The sequence below is a fragment of the Alligator mississippiensis genome, chromosome 5, assembly GCF_030867095.1.
Source record: "Alligator mississippiensis isolate rAllMis1 chromosome 5, rAllMis1, whole genome shotgun sequence".
NCBI lineage: Eukaryota > Metazoa > Chordata > Crocodylia > Alligatoridae > Alligator > Alligator mississippiensis.
This window is the reverse complement of record NC_081828.1, coordinates 129,123,799-129,145,386: the sequence shown is the minus strand read 5'-3', so window position 1 is coordinate 129,145,386 and position 21,588 is coordinate 129,123,799. Positions and strand designations below refer to the sequence as shown.

At 43.5% G+C, this 21,588-nt stretch overlaps 1 protein-coding gene across 6 annotated transcripts in view; it reads left to right on the top strand.

Moving 5' to 3' along the window:
* The window catches only part of BBS9 (Bardet-Biedl syndrome 9), a 478,425-nt gene that overhangs the window by 264,341 nt on the left and 192,496 nt on the right, over nt 1–21,588 (top strand). For all 6 annotated transcript variants that reach the window (XM_019483427.2, XM_019483428.2, XM_014602583.3 and 3 more), the window contains one exon: nt 3,961–4,183. In XM_019483427.2, the coding sequence (XP_019338972.1) occupies nt 3,961–4,183 (223 nt within the window). The remainder of the gene's footprint in view (nt 1–3,960; nt 4,184–21,588) is intronic.

Below are 21,588 nucleotides of genomic sequence, written 5' to 3'. Positions count from 1 at the left end.
GCACTAGGAATTGAGGAAGACATATACATATATTAAGGATACTTTTTTTGGAACAAAACTGCCATTATCATACCTGTCTACAGTTGGTTTGCTATTGGCTCTCAAATATGTACATTATTAGGCAAACCATCAGAGGTCTATGTTATGAGCCTATGGGTAGAATCAGACCTCTGCTGTGGGATATATGTGTATAGAGTAGCATATAGGTCAACATCCCCCTCCCCACCTCACACGCATCTATTGTCTACCATGCATTTGCATTTTCATAGACCTGCATTTTTGCATATTGGGTTATACTCTACCCAAGAGAGCATGCAAACCAACAGCAGACTCTCCAATACCGGAAGAAGAGTGTTTATGCCTGAAAGCTTGCAAAGAACAATTTTTCCAACTTTTTAGTTCGTCTAATAAAGTATATCTCATTTTCCCAAAGAATCCTAGAGTAGCATAACACACTTGCCCTTTCAGCTTTCATTTACTTTTTTAACCTGTATGATAGGAAAGATTATCTGCTCCTTTTGGTTTTCCCCTTCCTTTTAGTAATCATATTTGCTAGCAAATATGGTATCTCTTGAGGCAATTATTTCTTAGTTGTACAACAATATTTCTGTGAAAGCTTTTTTATTTAGTAGTAATTTCCACATATTTTTTGCCAGTCATGAAGGTCTATGAAGTCAACAATTCTTGAACTAGGGAAGATGGTTTTATGGTATATTGAACAAGCAGGCTACATGGAAATAAAATACAAAAACTAGGTTTGGAAAAAGTTAAATATATCTCAATGCACCAATAACAGAATACACAAGCCATTTGTCCTTTCCTGAATTTTATTAGTTTGTGTTGCAGTCCTAATTGAAATGTTTCTTTCTCTTGGATTTTATAATTTATTTGGAGGGATAAACCTAGTAAGATGCTCAGCTGCAGTAAGCAGACCCCAAATAACCATGGGCATTTTCACCTTTTAGTGACCCTCAGCATTGACAACAGAATTTTATCATGAATAGAACTTATTATGCTTTGTATTATTTCATAAGGGTCTGAGATTCATATTTTTGATATCCTAAGTATGATTAGAATTCAGTGCTCAATATGAAAGTCAAAGATGGAAGAGTTTTCATAAAATAGATTTTCATTATTAGAATGAAAACCCTAATATTTATTTGATTTTTTGTGCGAAACTGAAATGTCTAAGTGCTAGCACATTCTCCTCTTCTGATGTGTGCCGCAAAAAAAATTACTACTACTGTTGCTGATCAAAATAAAGCAAATCGGCATACCCACCCCTATGTCTAATTAGAAACAAATTCATTAGTTACATTTATAAAATTCTTTACATTCATTGTATGCTTAATTTGGGCCAGAATTTACTCTAGCATCACTTTATGCCACTTTTTGTTGATTTGGTGATTCGAATCACTGTCCCCATTCAGTGCGGCCATCAGGAGGGCTGCAGGAGCTAGCAGGAGATGGGGTTAGGCAGGGCAGCAATCCAGGGGGGTGGGGCATGTGGGCCCTGCAGTGGGGGTGGTAGCCCCTGCAGAAGCCATGTGGCCCTTGTCGGGGGGGGGGGGGGGCTGTGGCCCCTGTGGGAGGCAATCTGTGAGCTTTGCTGGGGGACCACGGGGGGCAAGGAACCTACCCTTCCTGAGCAGCCCCCCTGCACAGTTCCCCCATAATCCACCAACACCTACCCACACAACCCATGGCCCCCCACATCCCTCCACAGCCACCCACATCCCCCCACCCCCTTCCCACCCTCCTCCTGCAAACCCAACATCCCCCCAGCACACACCCTGTGTGCCCAGCTGCCAGACAGGATGACACCTGGTGGCAGGAGCTGTGGCTGCAGATGCAGCTGTCCACACATCCTGGTTAGTGAAGGGGTCACAGGGAGCTCAAACTGCTCTGTGGTAAGAAAACCAAAGGCAAACAGCAAAACATATAGGTATTTAGAATTCATTTTATTATGATGATAGAGACACAGGTAGGCTTCCAATTTGCTTTAATACTATAGATATATGAATAACACATTGCCCAACTGATCGCTGTCTCTCTGTCTCTCACTGTCTTGCTCTCTATATAGTAGTCTTGTGTTTTAATTGTAGAGGAACATGGATTTCTGGGTATTTTACAGAGTGACTTTGGAATTTTTTTTTGTAGAGATTTTTCAATTTTCAAATGGAGAACACCAGAATTCCTGCTAGGGAGGCAAGTGGCAGGACCCAGGCAGAGGAGCCTGCTCAGAGCTGTCACTTTGGACCCAGCTGGAGGTGGCCAGCTTCCTGGCCAGTTGGGGCCAGGAGGACATGCTTTGACAGTTCAAAGCAGGCCACCACACTGGGAACATCTTCCTAGCAATAGCTGCCCAGATGGCCAGGCAAGTGGCACACATGGCTGTAGTCCTGCACAAAGGCCAACACTGCAGCCGCAGCCCACTGGCAGCTGGCCCAGAGGGGCAGATGCCTCTACTGGCTGTGCAGTCCCCATCCAGGTCTGGCAGGTGTGCAGCAGGTCACAGCCAGGCAGCAGCCCCCACTGCCAGACTGCTGCAGTGGGTAAAGGGTGTAGGGAACTCTGGGCTGCTTCAGCAGTCCAGCTGGCACAAGGGGTAGTATCCTCAGGTACCAATTGGCTTGGCCCCAGAAGCTCCTGAGAGTGAGTAGCCCGAACTACTTGACAAGGCAGATTGTTATACTGATGGGTCCAGGACAGGGCAGCTTTTTATACTGCTGGGGAAAGCACAGGTGCTGGCCCCGGGCTCTAGCTCCCCCTGGCTGCAGATCGAGGAGGAGCCAGGCAGGGTTATTTTGCCCCAAGTGGCAGAATTTGCCCCACACCAAAGTGCATGTCCAGGCACGTGCGCTGAGACAAAAATCCCCGGCTCAAATTTTCACCATTTCCCATTGTCTCTATGTAGCCACTTGTTTTAAGTTACCCCATGACCTATCCATGAAACTCAAAGCTTTTGCCAGTTTACTCTCTTCTAAATCAGATAGGTCTCTGTTTATCAAAGAACTCAAACACTCATGTGCTGGTGCTTTGCTGTATTGGAGCCATAATGCACACTACGAGTATTATGATTGGATACTAAATGTAATAACTTTTGGTTCCAGTGGCATTCTTTCTGTGGCATTGGCGTAATGCCTCCTAATATAAAGAAATGTAAGAAATGCCTAAATGTGATCTGGCACATGACTAGACCTACAACTGGCTGTATGAAAGGGAGTTCTGTTATGCTCATTGTAATGAGTGCCATATCTACTTAAATTATCTAGTATGCAGCTGTAATTTTTAACGGTCTTTACCTATGTAAATGTATACCATAAAATGCTAGGAATTATATTTTAATCTTAAAATCGTCACAGGTATTTAACAGGAAAAAAATACTTTGTAACATTTAACCCTTAAATTAAAAGTTTTTTTTATGGTGATTTCCAAAAGTTATACAATTGGATGAACTCTATTCTTCTCTCTCCCTAGTTTGTTTGCAAACAAACATATCGTAGCAAACATTTATGTTTACATAGAATCTTTTCTGGAGCTTTTCCTAAATGGTGAAAATTCTTATTTATATAAATAAATGATAAATTCTTATAATACTACTGGTGAAAATTCTTATTTATAACATTAAATAAAGGTATTGGGCTTAGCTGTGATTTAGCTTATAATTTTCTTTTGCAGATACTGTTCTTGGATTTGTATTATTGTTTCTCTGATTTTAATAATTAGGGGGGATTTTCTGTGTATCAATTTATTAGTTGTTATTATTCTATGCAAACTTTAAGAAATCTCATTTCAGGATAGTTCATTAAATTAGAAAGTCTATTTTACACAGCAATATAGACTGAAACTTGTTAGTAACTCATTGCTTAGAAATTTGACTTGTATATTCTTCAATTTGTTCAAGTTCAAGGAGGGTATTATATTTCATTTCATTTCTTTTCTTTTCCTTTCATCTAGGGCTGGGAAGAAACTGTGGATGCTGCAATTTCTTACTTATTGAGAACTTGTCTTTCCAAGAGCTCTAAAGAACAGGCCTTGACTCTCACCAGTCAGCTGAGCATACCCAAAGATACTAGTAGGCTGAAGAAACACATAACTTTGCTCTGTGATAGGTTGGCCAAAGGTGGGCGCCTCTGTTTGAATGCAGACACAAATACTCAGCAGGCTATCATCATGCCAGGTAAGATACTTTCTTAATTCAAAAAGTTTACGTATATTCAAATTAAGTAATGGACATTTGGTTAAGTTTAGAGTTTGTTTCACAGTAAATGAAGATGGCCAAGAGAGATGCTTTTCCTTTCTCCCTCAAATTTGAGGATATCACTGAATCAACATGCTTGTTAGAATTTTGGTGCTACATCTTTTATAAAAGTTTGTATTCCTCGCAATATAGAATAATAATACTCTCAGTTTATTTTTCTAACGAGTAAAAATGGTTTAGAGCAGAGAAGCTCATCTCCTGGCCTGTGGGCCAAATTCAGCCCATGCAGCCATGGCATCCAGTCTGTAGGACTCCACATGGATCAGGAAATTTGTCACTTGGGGAGCAGTGGCAGTTAATATTGCCACCTCTGCCCTACTGCCAAATTCCCTAGCCCTGTGCGAGAGCCAAGCTGCCCCTTGCCTCCCCAGCTGCATGGCCAGATCAGGCCCCCACCACATCTACCCATTGTGGCAGATCTGGTCAACTGGCATCCCCCATCCAGGGCGAAAAGGCTGGATTAGGGAATATAATATTTTGAAGCGACACTTTATTTAACTTTGACTGCTAGCTACTATATTTAAAGAACATACTTATTCATTTATTGGTCTATTTATCCCAGATGATCATTTTTCTGGTACTCTCAAAGCTTATTGATAAATTTATTTGTAAGGTGCAAAAATGTATGCGTCTTTTATGTAATATATACTGTAAAACAGAAATGAATTAAAAAAGTCCTTGTGGTATGGAAAATAATCATTGATACCTAGTTCATGGTATATCCCTCATAAGAAAATTCATAGCCATGTAAAATATTTTAAGTAGAACAATCTAGCTCAAAAAATGAATGATGGTGGTACTGAGGAAAGAGGGTACTTCATTTATGGAATACAATATAGGAAACTAAATATTAACAGTTTTAAAACTGTGCAACATTGTTTGGTTAAATGGTATCTGAAATTTGGAGTTTTGTAGGGTTTTCTCATTCAGGTGGGAAAACAGAAGCATCCTTCCTTCTGTCAAATATGACGAAGTATTTAGCACAATTTGCAGACTCATTGGAATCTGATAGGTCTGTGCCATGAGTGCTTTTGCTGTAGTCTCAAACCTGTGACCTCTGGGCTGTGAACTATGCACCTTAGCACCCACACCACCTCAGCCTTGCTCAGTAGCATGGAATCAGGCTATTATTATCTTAAAGTAATTCACATACTTATAAAATATACACATTCCCTTTAACAGCAGTAGAAATAAAACTGCACTTTTTCCAGAAGCCTTTGGCCAGGATCTTTGTAACCCAATGGGTTTGAAATGTGTACCTCAATCCTGTTTGGGCACACAATCTTACTGACTGGGTCCAGTTTCAGTCCCTCACTTTATATGCAACACCAACAAAAAATACACATCTTCATGTAAGAAAAAAATACCTCTGAAAAGATGGAAAGTCCATTATTTTGTCATAAATGTTGTGCTTCATCAAGAAGGTATATGAGTTATGCAGATTCCAGACTTCCAGATAGTCTTGTAATTGGGATTTACCATATTTACTTGAATCTAAGATGGTCCCTCAATAATTAGATTCTGTGTAGGGAAAATATATAAATTTGTTATAATTTTCCAGGTACCAAATCTAATTATTGGAGAGTTGTCTGCTGTGGGTCTGATTCTGGCCCGAACCTGGGCTCAGGGCCAGAGTTAGAGCTGTAGGATCCAGATGCCCCCCCACCCTCTGCTTTGCACATGAATCTAAGACAAAGAGCTTTTTTCACCATGCTGACTGGGGGGGAAAAAACCTCATATTAGATTCAAGTAAGTACAGTAACATCTTTCATGGTGCTTGGAAGTAGTGTTAGCTGTACTATCTTGGTTCTTTTTTGAAGTCTGTATGCACATTCCAGTGTATGTGGGCAAGCACCTCAAACATGCTTGGAGGCCTTACACAAGGTGCGTATGCTTGCTCTTCTCATGTTCTACCCTGAAGCCATAAAGGGCTTGAGTGTTTGAGGTGCATGCCCACACACACAGTGGAATACCTTTGGTGGCTCCTTCTCTAATTCCTATTAGTACCCCTTCCTATCAACATGACCATGGGTTTTATATTCAAGGCATGCTTGCAGAGTTAGGACCTACCACCCAGGGTTGCTTTTCTGTCTCGGCATCCCAAAATCTATTTATACTTACACCCTAAGTAGGGTGGCAAGGGTGAAGGGGTTGGGGGAGTGGGGAGGAGGGCTTGTGTCCTCAGAACTGGAATGTTCTTTAATGGAGGCAGGTATGGATATTTTACAACAGTCTGCTTCCAGCAAAGTTATCCACTGTGATTATCAATGAGGAGATGGCAGGTAAATGCTAATTATGTCTGCTCTGACAATACAGAAGTTTGAGAAATGTTTCGGGTCTCTTCCAGGCATGGGTGACTGGTGCCTCCTGAGTCAGCCAGTCAGCAACCGGGGGTGGGTCCTCCCATGGCCGATCGTGCCACTTGCACTTCCGGGTGGGTGCAATCAGCCGTGGGGGGACCGCAGGGATTGCTTCTCCTGGCACCCCAACTCCCTGGCCTGTGCTATCAGGGGGGCACCAGTGCTCTCACCTGCCCCTCCTGCCCGGGAACACTGATTGTCAGGGGGTGCACCAGCGCTCTCAGGGGGTGCATGTGAACCCCCATGCACGCCCTACTCATCGCCACTGCTTCCAGGCAGCCTGGGAGGCTTGTACCAGGTAGCGAGGACAGGAGACTTCCATACAGGAAAGGATTCGGCTCTGCTGCCTAGCACAGGCCTCCCAGGCTGCCCAGCGTGTCCCAGGATTCTGTTGTTACTTACAGATCTGCTGTCCCAGAAAAAAAGGAACATGATTAATCTAGATTTAAATATCCTTCATCCTACAATCATTTCCATCTTCCTTAGAGTTCTGGTATTCTGGAATTCAGTGGTTCAGAGAAAACTTAATAGTGGGAGCATGCACCATCTTTTATGCATTCAGTGAAGAGTACAGAGAGACTGAACACATACCCACTGTATTTTTAAAAAGTCTAAGCTTGATAATTTCTGGCAGATGAATATGCATGTGGGAACTCATCTTAAAACTCTAGATATTCATAATTTCTCTTTTTCTATGCTTCTTTTCCCATCTTTGATGTGGAAAGTCTGACCTATGGTGTAAAAGTCTTCTGAATGGCCTATGCAAGTGCTATACTTACAGTAACAAGTCTTTGAACCTAGTAGCAAGCAACCCTTTGCTTGATATGCTGCTGTGGAGCTGTTTAAATTTAATTATCTCAAGTTGATTAGGGAGAGAAAAGGTTTTCTATTTTTAATTCCTTTCTCTTAGAGAAATTATTTTTGTCAATACCTATACGTAAGTGGATGGATGTTCAGATAATGTGACCTCAGAATAAAGATCAAATCAAGTTTGTGTATTTTTGTTGTGTATTTTGTAAAGCTTTGTTTTTAACATGTATGAAGAAATTATTCTGATTATTTGTGAAAGGGTGAAATAGGTGCTATATAACTTCCTTTCCTTTCTCAGACTGAGCTCATAAAATGAAATACCACAAACTTCACTGATCTCTGTTTTACCAGCAAGGAAGATGTTCTCTCTAAAGCTAATGGGAATTTTTCATATATGTACACTTTTATCATTAAATGGCGGTGTCATAGTACAAATACATGTAATTATTTATTTATTTTACTTGTAATCAGTCAGTCCGTCATAGTCCATCTGACTATAAAAGCCCAGTGAGCTAATGTAGTTTTAGGCATGGCGACTTCCATTGTTAATGGTCCACAAAGGAGTAATAATGTGGTTAGCATTCATGTTAGCTATTTCTGAATACCCAATCTGAATGCCTAGGATATACATTTATAGATGGGTTATTGAGACTACCTCCAGCATGAGTCTGAAGCAAGACTGAAACTCACATTTCTGGAGCTGCAATAAGATGTCTTAACCACTCTTTCACTATCCCATCCAAGTTGTAACATACTTTATTTTCAGTCTGTATAACTTAGATTGTTTTTTTTTTTTAATTTGAAGTGCCCAAGCTGACAAAAGCTTTACAGTAGTAACTATTACTTAACTGAATACTTGCTTTGCAGTCACTGAGACCATTCATTTTAGCATAGCCATGTCATGTTACTAGGAGATTGAGGGGTATGCAAAATATATACTATCGAAACAACATGCATCTTTCATGTAATATGGTACCTCAAAAGAAGTCAGAGGTAGTAATTTCTGCACTGCATATATTAAATAAAACCAACCAAAAAAAAAGAAGAAAAAAAAGAAAATATTAATGCCTTTACATTAGATGCCAAAAGACCAATGACCCATATACTCTAGTGGAGTGGTTTTCAACCTTTTTTCATTTGTGGACCCCTAAAAAATTTCAAATGGAGGTGCAGAACCGTGTGGAAATCTTGAATGGAGTTGTGGACTCTTTGAATTGTAAGTGTGGAACTCGCATACTTTTGATTGATCATAGTCATCTTTTGCAGACCCTTAGGATATAGTCTTCGGACCTCCAAGGTCCATGGACCACAGATTGAAAAGCACTGCTGTAGTGTTATGTCCCATTATGATACAGGTAGACAATTAAACAGCATGCCTCATAAAAATAGTACAAGGAAGAGGTCCATTCCAAGCAAAGCACAAAATATTTGACTTTGGCTGTTAACCATGTATGGAATTGTGCGGGCCGACCGGGGGCGAGCCGGGGCCCGTCTTTGCGTACGTGGGCTGTGGCCAGCAGCCCGGGCACGCGGGGCCAGAGAAGACCGCGGCGAGCTAGAATTGATTACGGATACGTAGTAGTTGATTAAAAGATCGTTTACTTACACCAAAAGATGGTAGTTGTGTAGGCTGGACACCTTTCCAGGCACAGCTCCGCTTGAATCCCCGTTGGAGGATTACGACAAGTCAGCTCTTTTCCCCGGAGTTGTCGAGGCTCTGTGGATTCAGTTCCCCCGGAGTTGTTGAGACTCCGTGGGTTCAGTTCCCTCTGGGGTGGCTGAATCTCCGTGGGTTCGTATGGCACTAATCTTCCCCGGAGTTATTAAAGCTCTGTGGGCTTGGTTCGGTTCCCTCTACCACGGAGCTGTTAAGGCTCCGAGGATCCGGCTTGGGTTTATAGGATAGGGATACGTCTAGGATTGCGCTTGGCGACGGGGAGAGGCCAAAGGCTATTTAGACTTCTGTTGCCTGCTTAAGAGAGGCGCGTTGGGTCCGTAAGGGTCCACATCGCTTAGAGATCTTCACACAGCGCGAAGTCTCCTCCTCCTGGTGAGTTCTCTCTCTCTCCAGTTTTCCTCTCTCTCCGACTTGGGCGGAAACCACCCAAGCCTTTTGTACGGCTAGCAAGCCAATAGCTAGCCACCACGTGTGCCTTTATTCAGAGTTGGCCAATAATGTGGCGCGAACTCCCACACAAATGGCAGGAACTCCTTTGCACCGTGCATCTCCGAGATGCAAAAGAAATGCACCATGCAAAGAAGCTGCAAATTTGGCGGGAAATTCCCCGTTGCACCGGAGTTCTCTCCCGCAGCAGAGAACTCCGTCATGCAAGGAAGCTGTAATTTTAGCGGGAACATAATTTAGCGTTGCCGAAACGCACACAAACAAAAACTCACAACTTTGGGTTGTGACATCCCCCCTTGCTGAGAGCATAGCTAAATTATGCCATACTCTTCTAGCGATCTAGAACCTTGTTGTAAATCGTCAAACGAGCAGACAGGCAAACAAACAAACAAATAAACAAACATAAAATTTGCTGTCCTGGGTTTGAGTTACATAACAATCAAGAAACAATAATTAACACAAACACATAATCTGATTCATAACAAAATGCACGATCAAGGCTTCAGTAGGCGTCATGGCAAAGTCGTACGTCAGGCCCTCATCTCTTCTGGGGATGTCGTCCTTCTCAGGGCTCCTCTTTGCCACACACTCTGAATCTCGGATCTGTAGACAAAAACTCTCAAAAAATAGATTAATGATCTTATTCAACAGATTTACACAATTTTTATGGAACCATTCTCTCTTATATTCTCAATTGGATGAAATCGTTGAGGATTCATCGTCTGGTTCCTCTAAATAATGAAAACCTAACTCATAAGCCAACTGCCATTGGCCTGCGTCTCCTAAAATCCGAAGCTGCCGCTTATTAAGTCTGGAACGCTGTAGGAGAAATCCAAACATGTATCGCTCCTCTAGGGTTCTCGGTGGCAGTGGTGGAAGATCGGATTCACGACGTCTGGCGCCTTGAGGTCCGGTTGGGTGTCGACAGTCCTGATCAAGAGACAATCTTGGCTCCATCAGGATACGCAGTCGTGGTAACTGACAAAGATTACTCACAGGTTGGTTCACCATTGGACTGAGCAGAATCCGAAGGACGACGATGTTTTTCCGCCCATAAACCTCGAGGCAACTATCTAAACCGTGAGTGGTTAGTGGAACGGTTCCAGGATCTCTCAGGTGACGGTGAGGCCATGGTCTTATTCGCTGGAGTGATGTCAGTCCCAGCGCACGTGCTCTGGGGTTCCAAGCACAGTACGAGACGCCGATGATTGCCAGCATAAGATGCTCTGCGCCGGTATATTCTGGCCGTCCTGCATGCCATATGTGGGCTTTCTGACTAATCAGTCCTGCAACAAGCGCGGGCAGTGGAATAGGCCAGTGAGTATTACATGTTATCATGTCGATATCGGTGACATGTCCTCTACTCCATGAAGCTTGTCTGACTAGGAAGCTTGCTTCTTCTTGATTCAGCAGGTCGGATCCAAGTTCCATGACTAAACGTCTTAACCATACAGCTAGAGTCTCTTCAGGTTGGATTCTTGATGCTCTACACAAATCCTGTAACTCAGCTCTGGTGCGAGCATAATAGGTGGTAGCAACTCAGTTAGTTGTTGTTGTAGAATAAGCTGCTCCTTCGGGAGTTGATACTGTTATAGGCTGAACTGCTGCTGCGGGAGTCACTGTTGCTGTTACTGCTTCAGGCAGGAGGGGCGGATGCTCTCCTCCGTTTGACTCTCTCCTTCGTCGGCAGGAAGGCGTGGTCGGTAGAGGTGTCGCTGCGTCGCTAGGCGGGGTTGCCGGCGACGACGCTGCGTCAGTGGGCGGAGTCGCTGATCGAACTCTTGCGGGTTCTTCAGAAGCTCCACCCTTCTTTTCCGGTTCTTTCACGCGGTCTCCCTCTTGCTCAGCGCCATCTTAGACTGGCGTTTCAGGCTCCTTTTTCTCAGCCGCTTCTTTGACCACTTGAACGGCCATCTGCAGCTGGGTTTTCAAACTTAAGTTCTCTTGCAGTAGATTCATCACAGTACGAAAAGTTGCACTACATTCTCCCCCCTTGTTGTACCACGGGGCCACCCTCTCATCTGCGGCTCGTTCCTCCTCTTCCAGATCTTCGCGGAGCTTGGATGGTAGTTCGTGACCCCTTAATCTAGCCGCCATGAGGGGAGGGAACCGGCCGATCAACTCCGGTTCTTCACTCTCCCGACCATATCGTAGGCATCGGGCACACTCCCGGGTGAAAGTTGGGTTCGTTTCGCCTGCCGGGTTGGGTCCGGCGAGGGACACAGTATCGAGGGGCCTGAACAGGACCCACTCATTTCTCAATATACACCCGAACACCGCGGGGAGCAAATACACTTCCCTGTCTCTCGGGGCTCCGTCTTCGGAGACTCCCTCTTCTCCCTTTAGTGACAGGCGTCCGCTCACAAATTTTTCACCCGTTCCACCTGCCTGGTGGTAAGCGACATGCACCTCCAGTTCCTCAAAGCTTTTCACTTGGCATTGGTTATCGCACCAAGGGCAGTTCTGAACCAGCTCTAGCTCTAGCGTGTTTTCTCCTGATCCCATCCTCGTCGCCATGTGCGGGCCGACCGGGGGCGAGCCGGGGCCCATCTTTGCGCACATGGGCTGTGGCCAGCAGCCCGGGCACGCAGGGCCGGAGAAGACCGCGGCGAGCTAGAATTGATTATGGACGCGTAGTGGTTGATTAAAAGATTGTTTACTTACACCAAAAGATGGTAGTGGTGTAGGCTGGATAGCTTTCCAGGCACAGCTCCACTTGAATCCCCATTGGAGGATTACGACAAGTCAGCTCTTTTCCCCGGAGTTGTCGAGGCTCTGTGGATTCAGTTCCCCCGGAGTTGTTGAGACTCCGTGGGTTCGGTTCCCTCCGGAGTGGCTGAATCTCCGTGGGTTCGTACGGCACTAATCTTCCCCGGAGTTATTAAAGCTCTGTGGGCTTGGTTCGGTTCCCTCTACCACGGAGCTGTTAAGGCTCCGAGGATCCGGCTTGGGTTTATAGGATAGGGATACGTCTAGGATTGCGCTCGGTGATGGGGAGAGGCCAAAGGCTATTTAGACCTCTGTTGCCTGCTTAAGAGAGGCGCATTGGGTCCGTAAGGGTCCACATCGCTTAGAGATCTTCACACAGCGCGAAGTCTCCTCCTCCTGGTGAGTTCTCTCTCTCTCCAGTTTTCCTCTCTCTCCGACTTGGGCGGAAACCACCCAAGCCTTTTGTACGGCTAGCAAGCCAATAGCTAGCCGCCACGTGTGCCTTTATTCAGAGTTGGCCAATAATGTGGCGCGAACTCCCATACAAATGGCAGGAACTCCTTTGCACCGTGCATCTCCGAGATGCAAAAGAAATGCACCATGCAAAGAAGCTGCAAATTTGGCGGGAAATTCCCCATTGCACCGGAGTTCTCTCCTGCAGCAGAGAACTCCGCCGTGCAAGGAAGCTGTAATTTTAGCGGGAACATAATTTAGCATTGCCGAAGCACACACAAACAAAAACTCACAACTTTGGGTTGTGACAGGAATAAATGTGGATCACAGTTAAAATGCTTAATTCGTTGAATAGGGAAGAACTTTAAATAAGCAGATGGTTGAATGCAGGTATAGCAATGCCCCATGCAACATAAACAGTTCTGGGTATACAGAAAATGCAGTTTGGTTAAGAGTTTTAAAAAAGAAGCCAACATGTATCATTCATACTGGGTTCCAGAAACATGATTGTATTTTCAGATTAAAAGTTTTTTCTTTCTTTTTTATTCCTTGTCTTTTTTGTTATATTGTGTTAATACCCAAAATGTGTTGAAAACTGTTCAAAGAATGTCTGCCATATAAAGGAAGAAAACCTATCTACATTAAGTAATATTTCAATGTTAGATGTAGTTAAATAAGGATGGGCCTGATGAAATTTTCTCTTGAGTACTTTAAGGAGCTGTATGAAGCAATCTGTGAATAATTAGTGATTATCTTTAAGAACTCGTGGAGAGCAGGTGTGGTCACAGGGGACCAAGGAAGGGAAAACTTAGAAACTGTGTATAAAAATCAGGAGAAAAAGAAAGACCTTTGGAAAATGGACCTGTCTGATACTTTGAAAGATATTGGAACAAATTGTTAAACAATCAATCTCTAAATACTAGGAGGATAATAAAGTGATGAGAACAGAGAATATAGGTTTGTCATGATTAGATTTGCCAAGTTGATCTAAGTTTCTTCTTTGACATATGGTAATGTGATATACCTTGACTTGAGTAATGTTTTTTGGCATGATCCCACATGACATTGTCATAAGCAAACTTGGAAAATAGAGTCTTATTAAGTGGGTACAAAGCTAGTCGAGAAGCCACATTCAGAGTATGTCATCATGCTGAAAGGACATATTAACTAGAGCCCTATTGAACTCTGTTCTGGGTCCTGTTTTATTTAGTATTTTTGTTAATGACTTCAATGATGATCTAGTTAATATGCTTTTAAAATTTGGGTATAACACATAACTGCAAGGGGTTTCAGGTGTTTTGAAGGCCACAATTAGAATGAAAAATTCTTGAATTAGGTTAAAGACTTATCTACACGAGGACATTAAGGCTGCTTGCAGATGTTAAACCCCCCACAAAACTAGTGCTTTACTTTAAACTCTGTGCACTCCTGCACCGCGCCTGGCACATACCCAGAAGAGGCAGTGCATTAGTGGCACCCGGCTTGCCTGATGTCTGTATAGATCAGGTGCATTAGTGGGGTTTTTTGGAACTTTTATCTAATAGCTGATTGAATTAGCTATTAGATAAAAGTTCCAAAAAGCCCCACTGAAGCGCCCAATCTATAGAGACACTGCAGAGCTGGGTCGAAGTAATGTGCTGCTTCTTTCGGTAAAGCCCTTTTTAGGGTTTTTTTTTAACATATGCAAGCAGGCTAAATTCACCACCTTTGCTAAATCTGAGATAAAGGGGAATAGTGGTTCTGAAGTGATTTCTTATGGAGGTTAATAGAATAATTAATGGAATAGACTAAGTTTCTCAGGCATTTGAGGCAAACAATGGTCTAAAGGCATTTGTTGAATGTGATCATAAAAAACTTCAGCTATATCAGACTACATGTTGCACCATGTTAGCTTTGGCAGTACCTAAACAGTTGAACTAAGAAGCAGCTAAAGGTTTAGGAAATTGTGCCAATCCTTAGTTCTGGTCAAGGCCAGAAAAGTTCCCTTGAAAGGTAGTGTAGACCACCCAGATTTGCAATACACTAAGTTTAATGGGTAGGAAAAATTACATTATAAATCCAGGTCACCTACAATGGTAATCTGTAGTTTTTCAAACTCTTTCCCATACCAGCATGTTAATTACTTTTGTTTTTAAAGCCTTAAGCAGTATTGGCTGTTGCTGTATTGAACCTTTTGGCCTCATTCTAAAAGGATCCGTATTTGCAGTCTTGCCTTACCCACATTTAAGATATCCCAGTCTTGGGTTGGAATGCAATCTTGCTTTGCTGTTTTGGTCCTTGGTGTAGGTCCCTCTTCCAAATGACATTTATCTTACCTCAACTCCCCACATTTAATATATTTAGGCTTTTTTTAAGGTATTTCAAATTAGGACAGTAGTCATTTTCTGCCCCAACTTTTTCCCTACTTCCTCTTTTTTATTGGTCTTTGTTGATTATTTTTGTCCATTTCAATGTTGATAAAATGCTTTTGTATTCTATTCTAACATTTTTATATTACTTAGTTGGTCATGTTTTGGACAGTAGATACAGTTTTATTTGTTGGACTTGGAAGTCAGTTATACTGAAACTTTATTAGAGTGAGTGGAATTGTACAATGCTTGCCTAATTAAAGATGGCCTGTTCCTCCACTTTTGATCAACTGAAAATGTAACAGTCCATATCATAGACACAGCATCTGTAAGCTTTTTTCCATATATATGGTAGGAGAGTGTTGCCATAAACAGCAATTGACCATGCAGGAAGTTTTAAATTTTAGAAAGTAGAATTTTATAATTTTTTAAAAAACTATATATCAATAGAATTTTAGAATCATAGAAACGTACTGCTGGAAGAGGCATCACCAGGTCAACTAGTCCATCTTTCTGCGCTGAGGGAGGATACATTCATTTTGACCATCCCTCCTAGTTGTTAATCTAATCCAGTGATGCTCAACCTATTTCACTGGTTGGCCAGATGGCCAGTGGCTGGTCCCTTCATGGGTTGGATCCGGCCAGTGATCCCAATCCAGAGCCTGGGGCCGGTGCATTGGGGCCCTATCAGGCTGTGTTGAAAGGGGCAAGGGGCAGCCCAGCCCTGATCTAGCTGTGCAGAAGAAGGGGGCTTGGTCTGGGCCCAACCAACACCCATGGCAGGGAGAGGGCATTACCCAGCCCTGATCCAGCCCTGCAGGAGGAAGGGGGAGTGGCCCAGCCCTGTGGCAGGGGAGAAAGCCGAGCCTCAAACCTGCCATGTAGGGAGTTGGGGAATGGTCAGGCCCTTTAAGCGGGGCGGGGTGTAGCTCAGCCCCAGCCGGCCATGCAGAGGGAAAGGGGCTTGGCCTGGACCTGACATAGCCATGTCGGGGGAAAGTCATGGCCTGGCTTAAGCCCGTTGCATAGGGCTTGGGATTTTGACAGCGAGGGGGAGTGGCAGTTTTTAACTGTCAGTTCTCCTCCACCCCCAAATTTCCTGATCTTTGGAGAGCTCTGCAGGCTGGATTCCAAGGCTCTGTGTGCTGCACTTTGCTCGTAGGCTGGAGGTTGAGCACCGCAGATCTAATCTATTCTTGAAAATTTCTGTCGAGAGCGGTTTTACAACTTCTCTTCTGTTAAAATGCTTAAATATCCATTTAGCTTGGAAAGTTTTCTCTAACATCTTACTTGAGTCAAGTCTGTTGTAAATCAGGGAGGTGTCTGTTGGAAGCAGAATAGCAATTAATTACCATTTTCTTTACATATTGAATGTCTGCTATCCTTCCTTCTACACTATTATTTTTGTCTTTTTTGTACTTGACACTCCTATATTTTCAGCATTTCATAATATTGTGTTTTCCAAATCTTTTGTCATTCTTGTTCCACACCTTGTCCAATTTCTTTTTGCCTTTGATAAATCTTGGTCCTTAGCACCGGACATACATTTTGTTTTATCATTTACTGATTATAATTTTTTGTTTCAGATTAGGCTGTACTTAACTGCTGTCATTTATTCATCCCATAGGATTGGCTCAGAATTCATTACAGATTGGTACCTGATCTGGAGAAAAATTATTTACTTTTTATCCATTTTGTATAGTTGTTACCCATTCACCTACAGAAACACGAGTTCTAGTATTAGAATAAAAGCCCATTGTATAGAAGTAAAAAGAAGCTGCATATTGCTTCTCTGCATTGTGCTTGGCTCCAGCAATGATCTTAGCTTTTCCCACTTAACAGCCCATTGGCTTGTCCTAAGGCAGAAGCGAAGGGAGCTGTCCTTGCAACCTTCTCTGCTTTGTCTTTCCCTGTAATGACCTTTCACAAGGAGAGTCAAGTAAAATGCTCCTTGAAACATGGTACAATCAAAAAGGATTGCATGTGTCATATTTAATTTACACTGTTAACAAAGCTAGGATGCAGTGGATAAGAAATGAAAATAATATGGGCTATGGAGAACATCTGCTATAAATTTATTAAATCATTTTGGTAATAAAGTTAGAAAATGTTTTTTTTATAATAGTAGCTTAAGATAGTCTTCAGGATCCTTTTTTGCCTCTAAAACTTGGTGTAGTTAGGCCTGGCACAGAGCATTGTGACAGTGTACCCTTGCAATGTGGTGGCACTTGGTTTTGTTTTCAGATCCCCTCAATCTCCACCTTTCTACTGGGAGAATGTACTAGAATTAGTTAACTCTGTATACGTAGATCTTTTCACTAGTTGTATTAAAATAGTCTCAGATCACAATCTCCTGCCTATAGTTTCCAGAAAGAGTCATGTCTTTGAAGTGGAAGAACAGTATGCTCATTCTTGTTAGAAGTCATCTTTGTGTGTGAATTGCAGCAAGAACTGCTCTTCAGTAGATTTGGGCCTTGAGTTGATAAGGTTTTTTTCTGCTTTGATTTGTTATGTGTAGACAATCTACCAGGTTTCCAGGTGTTCGAGGTACGTTTGTTGCAAACCTAAGTTAGGCAAATAAGTTTGAGGGCTTCTGTTCTGTGGTGTAAGCATCTCTGGCCTTGTCCAGACGAGTGCAGCCGTGTGGTATGTGGTGCCACAGACATGTCTGTGGTGCTACATACCACACGTTCAGCTGTTCTCTGTGCTGCAAGACAGGAGCGCTCGGGGGGGTTGACCACTGGATATCCAGAGGGCAAAAAAATCCATGCAAAAAAAAAGCAGAGTGGTGTACATGGGGGCAGTGTGCACTGCTCAAAACTGGAGCCTGGCCAGCTGGAGCCATACTCTGGCTGCTGACCAGGCTCTGAGCAGCATAATCACCGCCGCTGCAGCCCCAGGAGGCCCCAGGGACCCCAGGTAAGGCTGCTGGGGCCAGCCCAGTGCTGGCCTCAGCCTTCCCTACCCCATCCAGGGTAACCTGCTGTGCACTAGAGGGTGTGTGGGACAGGCGTTCTCCAGGGACAACTAGCAGAGGCACAAGGTGTCCTGCTGCTAATTGTTCCCAGGGAACCAAACATTCACGCTCGTGTGGATACAGCCGCTGTGGGCAAAAATAGTAGACTTTCCTCCCTGTTCCATAGCTTGTGCCCTCTAAAACTCTTCTTTTTCTAATTTTGCTCTGTATTCCTCAAGCCTCTCCCTCTTAAGTTTGCCAGCTCACTTACTTGTTTTTTATTCCTAATTTATTCCTGTGTTTCTCTTCCCCTGCCATGGTCTTCACTAATTTTTCTTTTCCCATATGTGCTGCTTTAAAACCACATCTCTTCCATGCTACTACACAGTCCTTTTCCTCTGACCTACTCAGAAGGGGAGGGGGAGGGAGAGAGACTCACCAAGCAGTTAATGGGGAAATGTTTGTTACGGTTATAGGGAACAATAAAGGATGAGAGAATATTATCCTGGTTGGCTGTGGTGGTTGTTCCACTGTCACCTTGGGTGGCTGAGGACTAAGGAAAACTTGTTTCCTTGAACTGCTAGATGTGTGTTTCCATCAGGGCTGTGGGAAGGAGCAATGGGGACTGAATCCATTAATATTATGATAGTTGTATTCCTCTTTGATTTGGGCAGCTCTGCATAGAATGAACTATTGATATAGTTTAAATCAGACTTGTCCAACATACAGCCTGTGGGCTGCCATGCGGCCTGCGAAGCCATTTTATCTGGCCCGTGGCTGCGGCGGCGGTGTGGAGCTGTGGCGGCAGAGCACGGAGCTGCGGTGGCGGCAGCAGTGCTGGCGAAGCCGTGGTGGTGGAGCATGGAGCCGTGGCGGTGGTGGCAGCAGGGCCGCTGTGGAGTGCGGAGCCGTGGTGGCAGCAGCGCCAGTGGAGCTGTGGCTCTGTGCTCCGCGGCGCTCCTGCCGATGCGGCCCCATGCTCCACTGCCATGGCTCCACCAGCCCTGCTGCCGCTGCTCCATGCTCTGCCGCGGCAGCGGAGCGTGGAGCTGTGGTGGCGGGGCAGTGGTGAGGCGGGCAGAGCCGGCCCATGGGCCCCAGGTAGCAGCGATGGGAGGGGAGCCGGGTCCTGCCGCAGATGCCCCAAGGGCTGCGCGGAGCGGGGCTGCCCCAGCCGCGCCTGATTGGACAAGCTGGGGATGGGCTCTGCCCCTTGCCCCTGGCATGTGGCCGGGGGAGCTGCAGCATGGCCCGCGCCCTGCCTGCATGTGTGGTGGACGGAGGCGTGAGGTAAGTTACCATGCGGAGCTGGGGGCACCTCAGGACTGGGCCGGGGGGAATGGAGGCACAGGGTAAGTTCCCATGTGGAGCTGGGGGCGCCTCGGGGCCGGGTTGGGGCTGTGTGTGTGTGTGTGTGTGTGTGTGTGCGTGCGCGCATGCGTGCATGTGCATGTGCATATGCTTCCCACGACATTCCAATAGCTGCTTTGGCTCTGTTTGCTGCAACACACATGTGCACATTTCCAGACCCATTTCATTGTCACTTCCTGCAACTTCATTGGTGTCAAAGGTCACGTGACATCACTTCCTGATGTGATGTCACTTCCTGTGAGGTCTTTGAATATGGCTCGCCGGCCCATGGCTGATAAAAAGTTTGTGATCCAGCCCCACATTCAAAAAGGTTGGACACCCCTGGTTTAAATGTAACCATCTTCTCCCTGTCTAACTGTAGTTGATAATCTCACACGAAAATTGCATTATGGAAACACAAAAATCCATTGAATCTCACAGCCACTACATTGTACCATGTCAGCTAATAATGTGACATTATATTGTGTACAATGCAACATGATATGGTGGTGGAACTTTGAAATATCCACTGTGAATTTATATTTTTCCATATTTTAAGTGTTTTTGCAGCAATTCATCAGGTGTGTCAGAACAATTCTGAAAATTTTCACTGGCAGTTAATCAATTTAAATATCTAGAAATAGGCTGTTGCTAAGTTATACATTTTAACTCTCAGTTTAAATTCTGTTTTGTAAATACAGTGATACAGTCCATAATCCCAAAATGAGATTTAGTAAAGAGGGCAGTGAACTGAAAAATCAATAGGATGGATATAGGAGAAAATATAGCAATACAATTTGTGCTTTCTCAAGACATTTTTCTGTACATTATGATGGAAGTAGAATCTTCTTTGATCATTTGGCTCTCAGAAATAAAACTTTTATATCTGCGACTTGATTTCCATTTTCATTTGCCGTTATTCAGATATTTTCATTGTATGAATTTCTCCTTCCTTCAAATGTAAATGGCTTGCCCAGGCTCATACGACATTGGAAATAGAACCCACGTAACCTCATTTCCTCTCCTCTGCACCTTTTGGATTGACTACAGGTGAGTGGAAAATATAGTTCAAGGTCATATATGAGGAAAAATCTGGAAAGTCAGGGAGTAGGGTGCTAATGTGAGCCAGGCTTGGGCTGAAGAAAGTTCTTGAGAAAATTTGTTCAGCTGGCTTATTATCAGTCTGGCAGACTCTGCTGACAGTGATTGCTTCAAGTGATTGAACTGCATGGGTCACATAAACCCTTGTTTTTTAATGGAAATGCAGAGACAGATTCTGAACATGGCCATTGCATCTTTCCCCAGCAGCTTCCAAGAATATTCATCCTCCCAATATTCACAATTGTGAAAAGAAGTAGAAAAACAGGGGACGATAGCGAGACACTTTGGTATGCACTACAATGAAAGTCTTTTTATTATGTTGTTGAAAAAACACTCCCCTGCTCAGCTGATATTGCAGCTGGCAAAAGAGAGAAAGTATAAAGGTTAAAAAGGCTCAAGCAATAGCATTTAAAAGAATGAATAATTTAAAGAGGAAAAAAGTCATGCATAATGAATAAAAAAGAAATCCCGTCTGAGATTTGGGATTCATTCACTTGTATGTATTTGGTGCTGGCAGCACTGCAGTTCCAACCCCCACCTCATCTCAGTACAGTTGGGCTCAACACATTAGTGCCTTCATGTGTGGAATCCTATCACTGGCTCTTTGTGTTGAAACCCATTAAATTTTAATATGCTCAGCTTAAGTGTAAGTGGTCACAAATGATTCATAACATTGATGTAAGCTTCTGCTGAAAATAACTGTCAGTGAAAGAATTTTCCCTACTGATCATGCTTGTCAGTACACTTCATTTTTTTAACTCTTTTTTGTGTTCTTGGGAGACCAGAATCACATGTATCTTCCTTCAGTCTAAATAACAAGCTAATTGTTCAAAACCAGAGAAAATCAAGATGATGAAGAGGGTGTGTAACTTCTGACATTTTCTTTTAGAAGTCTTACTAGTGGTAACAAAAGATGTAGAACACAGGCAGTTATTTAAAAGGTTGTAACCAACAGTGGGATCTTTCAAAGTCAAAGTTTGCTCAGTGTATTGCAATAGCTAAATCTTTTGGCATATCCTGGCTTTGTGTTCAATACTGTAACCTTGATGTTATATTTAAAATATAGTTAATTTTATAGGCACATTGTGTTAAAAAAATGACAGACCAAACCA